Here is a 17234-nt window from a genome sequence, read left to right as displayed (position 1 = left end):
ATATCATACATACATGAACATACACACCACACTACATATATACATACATACACACACACACACATATATATATATATTATATATTTATATATATATATATATATATATATATATATATATATATTATACTATAATAAATATATAGATATATATATATATAATATAATATATATATATATATGTATATATATATATATATATATATATATATAGAGTATATATATATATACATATATATATAATATAATATATATATATATATATAATATATATATATGTATATTATATATGAATTATATATATATATATATATATATATATATATATATATATATATATATATACATATACATATATACATATTCTACATATACTATATATATATATAATATTATATATATATATTATAGATTATAATATAGAATTATTATATATATATCATATACTAATATAATATTACATATATATATAGTAGATATATATATATATATATATTATATATATATATATATACATATATATATATATCTATATATATATATATATATATTTATATATATATATATATATACGTATATATATATCATGACATTTCATATACTACAAACATTAAGCGATGAAAGCTAAGGCAATAAGGTATAATTTAATAATTAAAAGGGATCAGTTCTTGACGGCTGAAAGAGATTTGACAATGAAATAGATATCACCTCTGGAATTCTTACCCGATTGACGTCTACCATCAGGAAGTCGTTTCTGAGAAGAACTAGAACATCTGGAAGCATTTCGAACTTTTCTTCGAAATCATCTTTCAGAATTCGTCGCGCCGGAACTAACACTGTTATCCTTGAGGCGAGAGATCTCAGAGAAACGGAAGCACTCGGGATGGTCTCCATGGCGTTTATGAGGCCAGCAAGGATTTCGTCTCGATCTTCACTTCTGGCCTCGAATAGCCCTCCCACTGCAGACAGGATCCTGTGACACAGAAAAGTTACACGATAAATTATTTCCGGGTCACATTCACTTCACCTGTGAAAAGACGCCAGCAGACTTCGTGGCTATGAGAGTAAATAAATTACCCAATGTTCCAAATCACATGGTTGATACTTGCAAATGATGGTGTAGTACATTTGGACACAAATGCAAAGCTAGACAAGATTCTGGAGAGGCTACCTACCCTCTAATCTGATGACCTGTAGTGGAATTGGCTGCCATCTCCAGGCAAAGCATCAGTTCAGCGCCAGCCGTCTCATTTCTTACATAATCATTGACTACAGATGATGCCTGAAATGAGAATTTGATTAGGTTTCCTTAAAAAACACAGTCCAGCGACATAGGACATTTAAGGACACGCTACGAGGTTTGTTACGCAAGCAATCACCTTATTAAGACACTTCAGAGTTGCCTCAGTGTTTACTAAAGATATAACTGGATCTCTTGTTAGAATCACATGGCAACCAATCAATTAAAATTTAGCAAAAACAAAGCTCCAAAGAAAATGATGTGAAATGGTAAATCTAAGTTAGGCATTTAATTAAAAATAGCACCCTTCATGTTTATATGAGTAGAAATGATGGTGGACAGATATGAACTTTGAACCTTAAACGACAGTCATGCTACGAATGGTGGCAAGGTTATTTACGGTAATATTAACTAATGCTCACAAGGGTCAGGATCTGATACATGTCAACGCTTAAAATATCAGTAAAAACGAGACATTCATATCAGAAGTAATGGTTAAAACCGAGTGGTATAATAACTCTCTTAAGGACAGGAAAAGGATAAAGGTTCATGACCATCTTCCAGCAGAAGTAAGGACAGCTGAACTTTCAGGAAATGCCATGAAACGACAAAGACAAGACCAAAAGGCTGTCAATGCTGTAGAGATGGGTTACAGACTAATTAAAAATCACTTATATATGGCTGATCTATTTGACTCACCATTTTGGCATATCTCATAATGAGAAGCTTCTTCCTCGTCATAACTCACCTGGTTCTGTAGGACTTCCAACTGATTGAAGGCGAATGGGCAACTAAGATTTTCATCCTGTAGATAATCACCATTTAGTATCTGTAAGCAAAGAGGCTTATGTAAAAAAAAATCTATGAATTATTGTGTTCAATAATTACAGCGTATAAAAAGACATCATGAGATTACGCCCCTGTAGGGTAGTACACCCCACATGGTGCGCTGTAGGTATTACTTAAGGTTCTTTGTAACCCCTTCCATTCCTTTTACTGCAGCTCCATTCATTTTCTCTTTCTTCCACCTTGTTACCCACCCTAACAATTATTTTATAGTGCAGCTGCTTTGAGGTTTTCCTCTTGTTACACCTTGCAAACCCTCTCACTGTTAAGTTCAGTTTCAGCGCTGAATGACATCATAGGTCCCAACGCCTAGCCTTTGGACTAAATCCTATACAGTATTGTATTCTATTCTATGAGATTATACACAAGCATTTCATGTATGTATTTGCATTTGTATATCAGTATCTATGACAAGATTGTATTTGACTGTACTGTAGGTGAACTACAGATCAATTTTGATTTCACAAAACTAAAATTAAAAAGATTGACACAGATGAAATAATGGACCAGTGTTGCCAGGTGTCTTTGTCATATGGAGAGATCATGGAACGAAGTCGATGAAAAGTGAGTTTGAATTAGTCTTAGAAAGAAAAGGAGCTGGAGAAAGCGTTGCCTGAGTGGAGCACATGAGGTGTTGGAATGGAGGGTCCAAAGCCTGGTATCCAGCAGCAAGAGGAGGTACAACATGGGTAATGCAGTGTATAGTGCCTGGGTTTTCAAGATCCTGTTGATGAACTTTCTGTACATAAATATGAGGTCTTTAACGTTGGAAGTTTTTAAAGTGGTTTATCCTCAATTCAATTTAGAAGCTCAAAGATGAGACTGACAGCCACTGTTGCTCTGATTTTTTGGTCTCTTGAGCCAAATCCTATCAGGGGAAGCAAACAAACAAATGGATAGACACACACACACAAATGATTTACCTCTTGTATATCGTCCTTTAATCCAAAGTCCTCAAATTTTTCCATAACTTCTTTGATGTCGATACTTGATAGTTGACACATGAACTTGACATAGCTGTGCCATAGCCCCACATGCTTTGAAGCCACCTGGAAACTCTTGCTCAAATACTGAAAGACAGACTTCCACTGCATCCCGGACAGCGCTTCGCAAACAGGAGCCTCCCTAAGAAGTGTTGCAAAATGAGTCAAAAGCAGTAAAGGATAAAGGATCTCTTATTTAAATACATTTCATGATAAGGTTCCAATGGAAATTTTGGTGAAGAATTTATGATGTAAAGATTGTGGGTACAACAGTCATTTCACAATGCACGTGCGAGTGAAGTGCCGAGTTGGGGTCTGTTGGAGATAGGGTAATGGAATGGCTGGCCAAGATGTGCAAGGTATGCCAAGAAGAGTTAAGAAAACAGAATCAAGAGTTCGAGGTAACTAAGGATTATAATGGCATAACCTTTCAGCACAACACAAAAAAGGCAGGCCAGAAAAGGACATAAACACAGTGGGAATGAAAAAGGAAATTCAAAAAATGAAATGAACTTTTATACAAACAATGGGAGGTGAGGAGCATATTGGGAGTTTACTGTAAATCTCTGAGCAAAGGTGAATAAGATGGTCTTATATTTATATCATTTATGTCATTTTCAGCACTGCCGCTAGCTACCATGTTTATCAAAGCAAATTTTAAGACTGTCATTCTTAGTAATATTTCCAACCCATGACTTCAGATCTCTGTATGAAATTTGGATTTCAAAGAGTTGTAATATCAATGAAACTTTTGATACCCAAGACCACTGCTGCTAAAGACTTGAAAAGTTTACACTTAGGGTCTTATATTTTTCCCTTCCTGGTTTTTAATTCATTATTGTCGCAAGCTTCCGTTTATCTACCTGTGTCATGTAGGCACAAAAATGCACATCGACCAAATCCAAAATACCTAGTAAGACGTCTGACATTACAAGTTAGTTTCACAAATATGATATACAATACCCTTAATTTCCTCATTCTTTCATTTCCTACTGGTTTTTTCCCTTAGACCAGGCTCTAATCTTTTCTTTTGCCAATGAAATAAAATTTTATGGCAAACAGCCCCAGTGATCTGACTTAGTTATTTCCTTAAAAATATGTCACTACTTTTAGCAGTCCATTATATCATCCGACAAAACAATGTTCCACAGAAGCATGGAATCAGCAGATCATATTTAGTCGACCCTCGGTATTCGCGGAGGATGCGTACCACAACCCCCTGCGATTGGCTAAAATCCATGAATTCTTAAAACTCCTCTATAAATGCTTAGAACTGACCACTTTAATAGTTCAAACACAAAAAAACACTAAAAATATTTATATCAGAGTATTTTAATAGTTTTATGACAATAAGCGCATTTAGGTATGAAAATGATATGACAATACAGCAATTAATGAATATATCTCAGTGAAAAATACCGTGAATAGGCAAATTTTCTGCAAAAGCGTATGCAGTGGACTCCCTGTGTTCGCATTCTCCGGACTCGCGAACTCACATTCGCGGACTTCTCTCGGGAACGTTTCCCCGCATTAATTGCGGAAAAATAGCACATTCGCGGCATTTTTCTATGAGAAATATCCACAAATTCCTGGTTTTTTTTTTATAAATTTCATCGTAAAATGCACTATTTGGGATAAAACTAGAAAAAAAAGTATGAAAAATTTTGGTGGGTTTTTCTTGAGTTTTAACTAACAAAATAGGCTGTTTTTAGCGTTTTTATAGGGGTTTCAAACATTCACAGGTTCTAGTCCACGAATCCAGAACCGCGAATACGCTGGGTCGAATGTACAATACCTACACAAACTATTGAAAATAAACCTCACGCCCCTTATCATATCCCTGATACTTACACAACTTCGAGAAGCTCGGGTGTGCTGAGAAGCAAATGAGCAGAGAGATTAGCCAAGACTTCCTCCAGAGAGAGCTGAGAGAGAGTGGAGGACAGAGTGGAGTCTCCTTCAGGGAAGAGCACATTGGTCAGATTCAACAGCGTCACTTTGAAATCCCGCAGAAGCTCATAATGCGAAACGTTGGTCCTGGCGTTCTCGTACGACTCCGAGGCGCCCTCCACGGGCCATTCCGTGACCAGCCCAGGAGCCAGGGAAACCTGAGAGCGATCACTTTGATTGACCTCATTTCAGCATCAGAAATACTTAGAATATATCACAATCTATTGTTCCTTTAAAAATATTATTTAGATTTTTACAGGTACGTAAAATTGTTTACCTTGTACAAAGCAAAAAAGGTAACGTTTGGTTAATGCAAAAATGTTATATGTGAAATACACTGTCTGAAAAAAATTTTTAAAAGAAGCTTTATAATGAACAAATTCAGCATAGTATCTGCCACTGGCTAACAGAACGTGTATGTACAAATATGATAGGAATAAAACCATATTGCATAAGTTAATTTAAAAAATTGCAAAAAGAATAATAAAACCAGGGCTAGTATATATATATAAATAAGATAGATATATATATATATATATATATATATATATATATATATATATATATATATGTATATATATATATATATATATATATATATATATATATATATATATATATATATATATATATATATATATATATATATATATATATATCTATATATATATATATATATATATATATATATATATATATATATATATATATATATATATATATATATATATATATATATATATATATATATATATATATATATATATATATATATATATATATATATATATATATATATATATATATATATATATATATATATATATATATATATATATATTATATATATATATATATTTATATATATGTATATATATATATATATTTATATATATATATATATATATATATATATATATATATATATATATATATATCATATATATATATAGTATATATTTACCCTCATGCAATCTAAAATATGATTTATGAAAATTAATGGAAATATTTTCTTTTGGGAGTCCACATTATAGTTCAGACAGCGCGCACTGCACAAATGTACAGGCTCGGCAATGCGCCATTAATCTCCCAACTGGCTATAAGCGATGTGATGGGGACTGGATGATGGACGAACTCACAATCTGCCATTTTTCTAATTGTATCCTTACCGCTCAAAGGCTCTTCCAGATGAAACCTATACACACCAAAGGGACCACTGACTTGAAATTCAAGCTTCCAAAGACTGTTGGTTTCAACCTCCCACAGCATACCCCACACTGCAGCAGTAATTGATCATGATACAGAGCCAGTGATTTTTCATCGGCCTAGGGGAGATGTGAAGCCGCGACATCCGAGTGTCATTCTACGACACTAACCACTATACCAGCATGTCCAGAAAGTCTTCCTATTTACATCACAGTGGACGCAGAGAACTGTTACTTCTTGGTGTTGGTCTATGCTTGATCGCACAATAGTACGTTGTTCGTTGACTGTACAGTAATTATAAGATGGTGAGCACAGTTACCCTTCATGACGATGATCTCGGATTTCTTGTCCATTTGCCTTTTGTCAATGCTAGACAAGTACTTGAGAGGCTCTGTCCAACTTCTTTTCAAAAGCTGTCGGGTCTGAGACACTGAATGAATGAACTGTTCATGAGTGACACTCCTCTTGGTGCAGCACTTGGCCACTGACTCTAGGCACTGAGGAACTATTCAAGATTTCATTTCTCCTGAAAGGAAATGTTGAACACTGGAACTTTATATGTAAAGAGGTTTTGAGATGCTGTTATATGCATACGCGGCCTTTGTTGGGAAGTGTTCTGCTCACAGTTTTACTGTCATTCAGTCGATAGAGGAGTTGAACAGCAGAAGGTGTGTTATTCTTCATAGAAATATTCTCTGGGCAAAAAGAATCCTTGAAAATGGGATGTTTCTAAACTTTCCAAAAATATTCCATGAATGTCATGGAATGAAGAATGCTTAACTTGGTGAATGTTGCTATTGAAACTGAAGTCATACCAATATGAAGAAAAATGATCATGCAACAATAATAGAAGTGAAAAAATGCTGTCAAACTCCTGAGTTTCAGTCATTTCCAAATGGAATAGAAACCGACAGATGTCAATATGTACAAAAAAAAGGGGCTTCTGAATAAAATATTGATATAGAGAAAGTCGTGCTGCTGTGACAGCCAAGGTCCTTTGAATACATTACGAGTTAAAGGACCTTGGTTACAGCGACTATTCTTCACGTACAACTGTGTCAACGAGCGCCATCATTTGCAACCGTGACCATCTCATCGTGGCTTCCATGGTCGACTGCCACTGCGTCACTGGCGTCCTGGCCATCAGATCTAGGGCCTCTATGAGCTCCGACAAGTGAACGTCCACATTTGCCTTTTGGTTCAAGATGCTGACCATCACCTCACCCAAGATCACACTCTGGCTGATCTTACTTGCTATCCCTTCCAGTGCCACAACCAATGTTGGATCCTCTCTGAACAACTCCAACTTGTGGAAGAGGAAAGACTTAATTTTTTGCTTTTAGTCATATACATATATGTACATTATACATGTAAATTGATACCTGTTAGCATTACTAACGGACGTATCAGCAAATTTTTCAAATGTTTGTAGCTAGTTATCCACGTCTGTGTACACTCACATGTAAGTTTTACTCCATATCATCAACATATTACATTGCATTCTAAACAGACCATCACCAAAAAAAAAAAAAAAAAAAAAAAAAAAAAAAACTCAGATAACTTGGTCTATAGGCTGATTTGTTCCCCAAACCATAAAACAAAGCCCATGCCAATCCTGTGAAAAGGAGTGAGTGTGTAACATCAATCTACTATGTAAGGCTTTGAGCTTTATTAATAGAATGGATAATTTTACCTCCAGAAGCCTATATCTCAAAAAAAAGGGAAATTTACATTTATAACTATTAACACAAGCTAAATCAAATCATGTAAACAAGTCACAAGGAATGAGGTCAAGATTTCAAGTGGGAAATGGGTACTCAATTAACCCGAGGACAAATCCTACTCACGACTATTTTGTCAACAATCTTCCACCAACATAAACTGAATGATTACAAAAATTATGAGGGCACTCACCTGGTATTTATGTCGGAGAAGAGAAGTACCATTGACTATGTCTTCCGTCACGTCAGCGTATTCCCTCAGCAATTCTTTGAAGGTCGTGAGATTACTCAGTCTACTGTAGAGACTCCCTTCTGAAAAGATACAAAAAGATACCATTGTGATACCAAGCGAACATTAACCTAACTTTGATCTGGAATGGAATGAAAACCCGAGGGATGATTCGTAACCTCCAGTGTAAGTTAACATCCCTGCATAGGGACACAATTAAATTGAATGTTTGAGTTATTTTCACTCTCAACTATTTTTGGAAAACAGAAATCTTTTAAATGTACTATATTTTTCATAAATTTCACACAGGTTTGGTTTGCCTTTCATTGCTATAGAACTAAGAAATTCCCTCACTGTACATTCTTTGAGTTTACAAATATGACTTGGCTGTGTAATAATGTCATGACTGTAATCTATGAAAGCAGGTGATCACAAGAAAAACATCAGACTTAATCTTCTATAATAATAAAATCTGAGTGGAGCTGTCTTGTTTGTCCACCCCGGTGGGGGTGGGGTAGGTAGGGGTTCAGGGGGATAGGGGAGACATGACACAACCACTCTCCTCCTGCAAAACTGTTTGTCCACCCTGGATGGGGGCAGGGTAGGGGAGACATAACTGGCAGCTCCAGGTTCCAGCGCAGTGTAAAGCATGCCATCAAGCTCATATTTCTATGGATATATATATACATATATACATATATAAAGAAATTCCATTTCTACTTGTCTTAAATACCATTTTCTCACCATGAGTTGTTAAAGGCCGAAGAGCAGCGAGAGTCTGGATATAGAAGGTGGCCATATTGTGTTTCTCTTCAGCCGAAGTCCCAAACAACCACTGCTGTAGAAACCATGACCCTGACAAAACGCCTCTGGTAATTCTGCAGAACAAAATAGGTATTTAAACTTCAGAGGATCTTCTTTTAAAGCTGAAAATCACCAATGCATATACATACATATATATATATATATATATATATATATATATATATATATATATATATATATATATATATATATATATATATATATATTGCAACATTAAGAAGACTTCACGATATGATGGCTGAAGATATAGACAAGACAATTAACGTTTGGAGACTGGAGAATGTTGTCATAAGTAGAATGGCAAACGTGTGATTGTCGTGCAAGGTTATGTCTGGAGGAGGAAAGGTTCCCAAAGAAATAATTTGCAGGAGTAAAGCAATGTTCCTCTGCATGGCATGGCAGATGATAAGAGGTGGCTATAAGAATCACAGGGATGCAACATTGCTTAATGCAACAACGAAGGTCTATGGTAGGCATTTCAGTAGATTCTCCGTAACTATGGGGTATGAGTACCAGAGACCCCAGCGAATACTTGAAACCACTCTAAAAATGCTTACAACTGCTTATAATATTTTCATAGTTGAAACAAATAAGCCTCTAAAAATGCTTACACCTACGGATTTCCATAGTTTTATCACAAAAAGTGCATTTAGCCACAAAAATTATATGAAAATACAGTAATTTGTGATTATTTCTTAGTAAAAAAAAAAGCCGCGAATGGGTGAACTATTTGTACAAAAATCCGAGAATATGCGAATCCATGCATTGAGAGTCCGCAAATACAAGGGGTTTACGGTACTAAGAAAAACAGATAACAAAAGAATCGGCGAAGAGAAAAGAAAACTTGGAGTGAGAGAAGGGACCGGGGTGGAGATCAAGTGGTTGTTGAGGAAGTTTGAAAGTAAAGGGAAAAGCCTTGAAGATTACCCAAATTTTGAAATGGAGAACTTCAATTACCCGAGTGAATCACATATATAAATCATTTAAGGGAAACTGAGAAGCACATTGACGAGATGCAATTATAACATAAAAGCTTCTTCCTTTTTATAAATGTGGCAGCAGAGTACGTTCAGTTAAGTCTGCTTTCCTTACCTTTGGTTTGGAGTTAATTCCAAAATATTTTTGACGTAATCATTTTCCATGGCTTGTTTGAAGACAGAGGAGGTGACAGAGGGTAGTTTCATGATCATGTCCTCCACAGCCAGACCAATCTTTAGCCAGTCGATGGTCTAGAAAGAAGACGAATGTGTTTATCCATAAATACGGATTATTCTTAAGTGGCCTATAAAACAATATGAATAAGACAACCTCAGGAAAACAAAGTGAAGCAACAATAAGATTTTAAAGGTGAATAACAGATAAAAGTTGCAATAACTTTCAAACTGCAGAAAACAGAATCATCTGCTACAGTTTGAAACCGTTATGTAACTGATTATGATTAGGTGTAACGATTCTTTTGTTAAGAAAAGGTGGAAGAACACTAAAAAATATATCTTCATTCTTGAATGAAACCATGAGGAAACGCAATAGAGTAAAAAAGGTCAGAATTATTTCATGTTATTTTCTGATGAAATACTACAGTATTCCCAATCAAAAACCTGTGTTTATCAAATATAAATTCAGTGGGTTGATTCACCTGGGGGTAGTTTTTGTAATTTCAGAGAGCATCATGCAGTGGAATCTCCTCAATCTTCATGCTGGAAAATGTCTGGCATTTGAAGATCGACCGTTTAATCACTGATTGGGTGGGGAAAAAATCTAAAAAAGGGATGTCACTTTAAATACTCAATTTCCAACTTACCATTCCATCGATGATTTCTGAAACATTGGTCACCTCCATAAAATCTTCAAGAGTCATGGGGTCTGAAGGGCACAGGAGACCGTGCACTGTCTCCCATTGACCAGCTGTCAGATAAGGATGAAGAACCCACTCATCCACACCTTCACTGCACATGTGGTAGTAGACATCGTGGGGATGCGATCCAGTCATCAGGTAGTAGTACGCCTTCAAGTATTAGAGACAAAATGGTCAGATGATAATGACATAATTAAACAAGAGATCTGGAATCAAATAAGCTTAACAAAAGGCAACGTTACAATTGATTGTTTTTAATGCAAAGGCCAGTCCAGGACAGACTGATGGGGTGGGGTGTATGAGTGGAGGTTGGTGGAAATGTGGCTTTCAGTAGAGAAGAAAGTGATAGAAGAGCCTTCTAAAGTGTGACGGGCTATCATTTATGAAAAACAGAAACCAGATCATTTCATAGCTTAGTAGTGGAGGGAAGGAAAAAGTAACATACGGAAGTTATTGTAAAATTACGAAAAGTAGCTGCAGAGGAGAAACTAATTGGATGTTGAAAGGCCACGTAGCAAGGCGAGGAACTATTCCACTGAGCTCAGTAGAATGACGAACAAGGTACGTAATACCTCCAAGCAGCAGAGAGAAACAAGACCATTAGAAGTAGATGGCAAGGTTATTGCACAAAGGAATTCTCTTTGATTCAATCCAGCTGAGAAGGGAGAGAACAGATGAAACCCACCCAATATGAGAGCATCATCATAAACAGGGATTATTAAAACTATCTTAATACTTTAATGAGATGAAGGCCATCCACTTTCATCTTCAATTATTTCAAGATTCAATTACCTATTCTATTTTGAGGCAACCTAATCATCTCAAATGTTGATAGATATATGAAATTCATGGAAACCAATGGAAAGTATAGTACCTTAGAGGTAATGGATCTGACTTAGTAGACATGGAGGAGGAAATAAAAAAAGTCTTAAGAGATGCTGAAAAACTTTGAATGATGTCCCGCAGAGAAGATGACCAAACATCAGTGACACTGAGAGGAAAGTTGACCACTTGAGGAAGATGATGGAATCCTCTATTTTTTGAAAAGAGAGCTTTGGACACTATTGATATGATAGTAGAAATTAGATCAGTTGAATGGAAGATGAAAGGAAGACAATAACAATATTAATAATAATATAATTGGGTAGGAGACCCTCTTTCAAGTATGTCTTGTTAAATGTTATTGCTACTTCAGCTGCATTGATTTTGTAGAGGTTCTTCTCTTTTTTTCTGATGGCGGCTTTTTCGTTGTTACTAAGATGTGTTAGCAGCACATGTCTGAGGAAGTGAACATCTGAGAAAGTGAAATATAAGGTTTAAACCCCGTAGAGTTGTTCAGTTATACTGTATGTCATTAATAATACGTATTGGAGTCCTTTGGCTTACATATCAGGGGGTTTATCCGTTGCTGAATTCTGGTTGGGTGGGGCACGGAGATGGTATCCGATTGGCTGTTGGGAACTGGTTTCAATCCCATTCCTGTATTTGCTGTCTGTGCTGTTGTAACCTAGTTGATCTATGGAGTTGCGTGACGTCACTGCAAGCCGAATTATGATTGGTTGACTACTGTGTGACATCACGGGGTTGCATGACGTCACTGCAGGCTGAATTTTCACTGGTTGACTGCTGTTTGGCATCACTCCTGGTATTTCTCGGGGTTTCTACATCCGTCCAGTCTTCGTTGGTGGTGTTGTCTTGCAATGGGGTGGAATTATACTGCAGCATGATGGTATTCCCTGTATTCGTGGTATTCCCCTTGTCCCAACCCAATATAGCCTACGATCTTCGGTTGAGATCCTCAAAGAAATCCGTGACTCTCCAGGCACAAGATGTATTATCTCTCTCTACCAACATGCCCGTCAACGAAACCATTGACATCATCTTGGATAGGGTCTACAGGGACCAGTCCACGGCACCCCTCAACATCCCGGAAGCTTCATTGTGGGTCTTGCTAGATATCTGCACTAAGAGGACCCCTTCTCCACCCACCAAAACCAGATATTCCACCAGAATGATGGCGTTGCAATGGGCTCCCCATTATGGGTCATCTTTGATAACTTCCACATGGGTAGAGTAGAGCAAAGGAGAAAGTCTTCACCCAGATACAGCGCCCCCCACAAATATGCACGATACATTGGTGATATGTTCGTGCAAGCCGACAGCAAGGATGAGGCCAAAGCCCTAAACCACATGTTCCAGCAATGCAGCATGCTAAACTATACTGTCGAGCTTAGCACCAACGATTGACTTCCCTTCCTCGACGTCCTTGTTTCCAAGACCGAAAGTGGCCTCCGTACTTCAGTCTACATGAAGGAACGTGCCTCAATAGAGACAACGAGTGCCCCGCCAGGTTTAAGAGTATGGCTGTCAGGTCTTTTGTAAAAAGGGCCCTCTCCCACTGTTCTACTTAGCAGGACACCCACCAAGAGCTTGACAGAGCCTTGCAGGTGCTTGTGAATAAAGGGTATTTGAATAAGCTCATCACTCGTGCTGCCCTGGAGAAATAGTACAGAGACAGTGGGAACCTACAACCCTGCCTCAGGACAGCATCAAGATTTGTGATAAAGCACTTATACACTCCCAGTATCGTGAGGAAGAGGACTCCGTGAAGATGATCATCAAGGAGAACGTCACCGAAGATCAAACTAGTAATTTATTACAAGAATGACCGGACTCAAAACCTAATTAGGAAAAACAACCTCTCCCCACCAGCACATGACCCCCTCAAACAGAAGAACGTGATCTGCCACCTTGAATGCCCAATGCCCAGATGTCCAGGCGCTTATGTCGGTATGACCTACATGCGTCTGTTGAAGAGGATCTCCTGCCATGTTCAGGCGGGTGCTATCAAGACCCACACACTAACGTGCCACAATACAGCTATCGCCCGCGACAGTATCATTCAGAATGTATTTGAATAATTGGGAAGGCTCCTGATCCATGTCGTCTGCACTTGCTCGAAGCACTTTATTCAAGAACAGAAACCCTCGATGAATACTACACAAGAGGCCTTCCTGCTACAACTACAGAATGTGAGAAGAAATACTATGAATGCAAGCAATACGTACCATCATGCTGTAGATGTAGAGACCCAGAGAAATACCAATAGTGATGCCACACAGCAGTCAACTAATGAAAATTCAGCCTGCAGTAACATCACAGAACCCCGTGAAATCACACAACATTCAACCAACCATAATTCGCCTCACGCAACTCCATAGATCAACCAGGTTACAATAGAGCAGACAGCAAATATAGGAACTGGATTGAAGCCAGTTCCCAACAGCCAATAGGAAACCGTCTACATACGCCCACCCAGTCAAGATTCTGCAACAGATAAACCCCCAACTGATCCCGATATATAAACCAAAGGACTCCACACCAACCACAATCCCTTGACCTCCCTTCACCTAAGAGGATGCCTGGAAGAGCTAGGCAAAATGTCAAGGCAAAATATTCAATATTATCAATGACATACAATAAGTATACAGTGAACTTCCCCGTATTCGCGGCCTCCGGATTCGCGAACTCATGTATTTGCGGATATCTCTCTGGAACATATACCCCATCATTCGCGGAAAATGAACTTATTCGTGGTATTTTTCCATTAGAAATATTCACAAATTCCTGGTATTCTTTAGCAATTTTATCAGAAAATGCACTATTTGTGATAGAACTATTAAAAAAAACAGGTATAGACATTTTTAGTGGGGTTCTCTTAAGTTTTACCTAACAAAAAAGGCAGCTTTAAGAGTTTTTATAAGGTTTGCAACTATTTCAACATTCGTGGTGGGGGTTGGGGGGTTGGGGAGTCTGGTGGTACCTATCCCCCACAAATACGAAGAACACTGTAACTGACAAACTCTATGGGGTTTAAACCCAATATTTCACTTACTCAGAGATTTCAATTTCTCAGAATAATAATAATAATAATAATAATAATAATAATAATAATAATAATAATAATAATAATAATAATAATAATAATAATAATCTTTATTCTCAGCACGAGGCCAAGGAATATGCAAAGTAGAGGCATTACAGTAGACAAACAAACTAGATATAAAAGTTAAGTGATAAAAATGATACTTGGCATTATCCGTACAGTTGCTGAGGTAGTAAGGAAAAAAAATAGTAATTATATTACCGGTAGTTACAGTATTATTATCGAGAATAAAATTATTAACAAAAAATCACTTTGAAAATGATAGCAATTAAAAACAGATTGCCTGCAAACTAATTTACTGCTAGAGACCTTTTACATGGAATGCATAAGTCAGGTCCAGAGGGCTAAATACGAAAAGTGAGAAAAAGCAAATCTCAATGATAACAACATTAAAGATAATGATAATTAACCATATTAGTAAAGCATATTTCTAGGAGTAGCGTGGTAAAGAAAGAGAGCCAATTCATAAACTCCTTAAGGTATCGAGCAATGTGGATGGATGTACGATATTTAGGGATAAAGGCCAGGCACTGGGGCCAAAGAGGCCATTCAGCGCCGTAATGAAGGTTAAATAAATTGAATTATGGTAAATGAATTAATGAATTAGTGAAAGAAATGATTCATAAAATTAGATGTGACTAATAAATAAAATAAAAGTATGAAGTTTAATGACAGAAATATGAAGTTTAATGAATGGCATAACATATCTTAAAAGAGTTTACTGTCTTTAAAAATCTGTACATGATATATAAATAATTATCTAAATGTTATAAAAAAATTGTATACACTCGAGCAATGTGGGTCTCGTCACCTACCAGTCTTCAGTGATGTAAGAACTGACAGAATGATAGTTAAAGAGTGTGTTCTTTAGAAGAAAAGATCAAACCCCAGATCCATCAGAAGGAAAGAACTTGATTCCCAAATAAAAAAAAATTTTTTAACGTGGAAAGAGTGAATGATATCGGGTAGCCTCTTCATAAAATGCAGTATTTTCTTTTGAAGAACACTATTATTCCTGCAAGATCAGCAAGAGGCATGAGCAGCAGCAAAAAGACAATGAAATGACTTGCAGATGGGAACAGAAGCTATCAAACAAAGTGTCAGCAAAAAAGATAACTACAGCTGAGCAGGGGCACATGAATCGGTAACAGACGCCATGACCCAACCTAAACTAGGGAATTCGAGGTTGGACATTCTCCTTGAGGTTAGAGATACACAGAAAATAAAAATAGGGAAAAAGTTGTGATATGTTAATACTTTGCTGATAATGAAGAAAGCACACTATTTGAGAGGTTTTCAAAAGTTTAAGAAATATAACATAAGAATCCCATTCAACGTAAATGAAAGTTTTCCTAACAGGGGCATGCATATAATCATCAAAATAAGAGGACATGTTTCTTACTGAATCTACCGATAGATCATCCATTTATTTTATGTCCCACACGTATACTTAAGAGAGAATAAAAAAATGAAAAAATATGGTACAATGAGCATCAAGAGATTAGTATTACTTTTCTATCTACCAGAGAGAGAGAGAGAGAGAGAGAGAGAGAGAGAGAGAGAGAGAGAGAGAGAGAATATCTTACCTTAGATTCGGGGAACCACAGAGCGATAGCTACAAGGTTAGGAAGCATACTGGTGACCTTTTCCTGCAAGACGTCCAGTTTGTGCCAACCACCAAACATGCTGCGGAAGTCGATTTCGCCAGTAGTCTCTGTCAGACATAGAGGAGAATCATGGAAAATCTAACAGGGAATGATCTCAGATGACGAATACATGGGTGTGATGCTGAGAGACATCCACCCTCGTCTAGCAAACCTGCTTGTCTGCCCCGGGGGGAGGGGCAGTTAGGGTATTGGGATGGCAGGGAAGACAGAAGGGCTGAGTTCCAGCGAGAGTCAACAAGCTCATAATTCTATACAAAATGAGCAAAACTAATGTTGGTGGTGCTTTCTAGTATAGCAGGGCTCTTGCTTGTGAGGGTAATGATGAAGTGAAAATGAAGTTTATGTGTAGAAGTGCTTAACAATAAGGTTCTAACGAACAGGAAATGGGCTGCTGTTCACTGCTAATGTGGCATTTTTGTATTTGTATATATTCTTTACAAAAAATGTAAAATACACATATTAGGCATTTATATGCTATGTGTAAATCAGTACGGTCGTCGAAATGAGAGTGAATAGCAGAGCAGGGAGTGTATGCATATAGTAATAATATTTTTACTATTCTAAAACGATAAATATGACGTGTGTACTGTGTCTTGCACAGTTTGTGTACTGGAGTGTAAATGAGCTATCAATGTGAAGTTCTCTGCGCGGAGTATTGACTTGACTAAGCAGTTGAAGAGTGGATATGGGAGGGACTTGTCTAGTTTTTTCATATGAGCCTCGTTACTCCATCGCCCCCTCACAAATTTTAATTTGTGTTAATTTTG

At 36.8% G+C, this 17234-nt stretch overlaps 1 protein-coding gene across 1 annotated transcript in view; it reads right to left on the bottom strand.

The window, feature by feature from the left end:
- LOC135205206 (uncharacterized) overlaps positions 1-17234 on the bottom strand; it is a 167050-nt gene that overhangs the window by 82616 nt on the left and 67200 nt on the right. Inside the window, exons 38-47 of the mRNA XM_064235569.1 lie at positions 16387-16514; positions 10801-11004; positions 10092-10228; positions 8919-9052; positions 8139-8257; positions 4920-5176; positions 3009-3210; positions 1988-2068; positions 1175-1281; positions 723-972 (exon numbers count right to left, since the gene is read on the bottom strand). Of these exons, the coding sequence (XP_064091639.1) occupies positions 723-972; positions 1175-1281; positions 1988-2068; positions 3009-3210; positions 4920-5176; positions 8139-8257; positions 8919-9052; positions 10092-10228; positions 10801-11004; positions 16387-16514 (1619 nt within the window). The remainder of the gene's footprint in view (positions 1-722; positions 973-1174; positions 1282-1987; positions 2069-3008; positions 3211-4919; positions 5177-8138; positions 8258-8918; positions 9053-10091; positions 10229-10800; positions 11005-16386; positions 16515-17234) is intronic.

The sequence above is a fragment of the Macrobrachium nipponense genome, chromosome 49, assembly GCF_015104395.2.
Source record: "Macrobrachium nipponense isolate FS-2020 chromosome 49, ASM1510439v2, whole genome shotgun sequence".
NCBI lineage: Eukaryota > Metazoa > Arthropoda > Malacostraca > Decapoda > Palaemonidae > Macrobrachium > Macrobrachium nipponense.
This window is presented reverse-complemented; position numbering and strand designations above follow the sequence as displayed.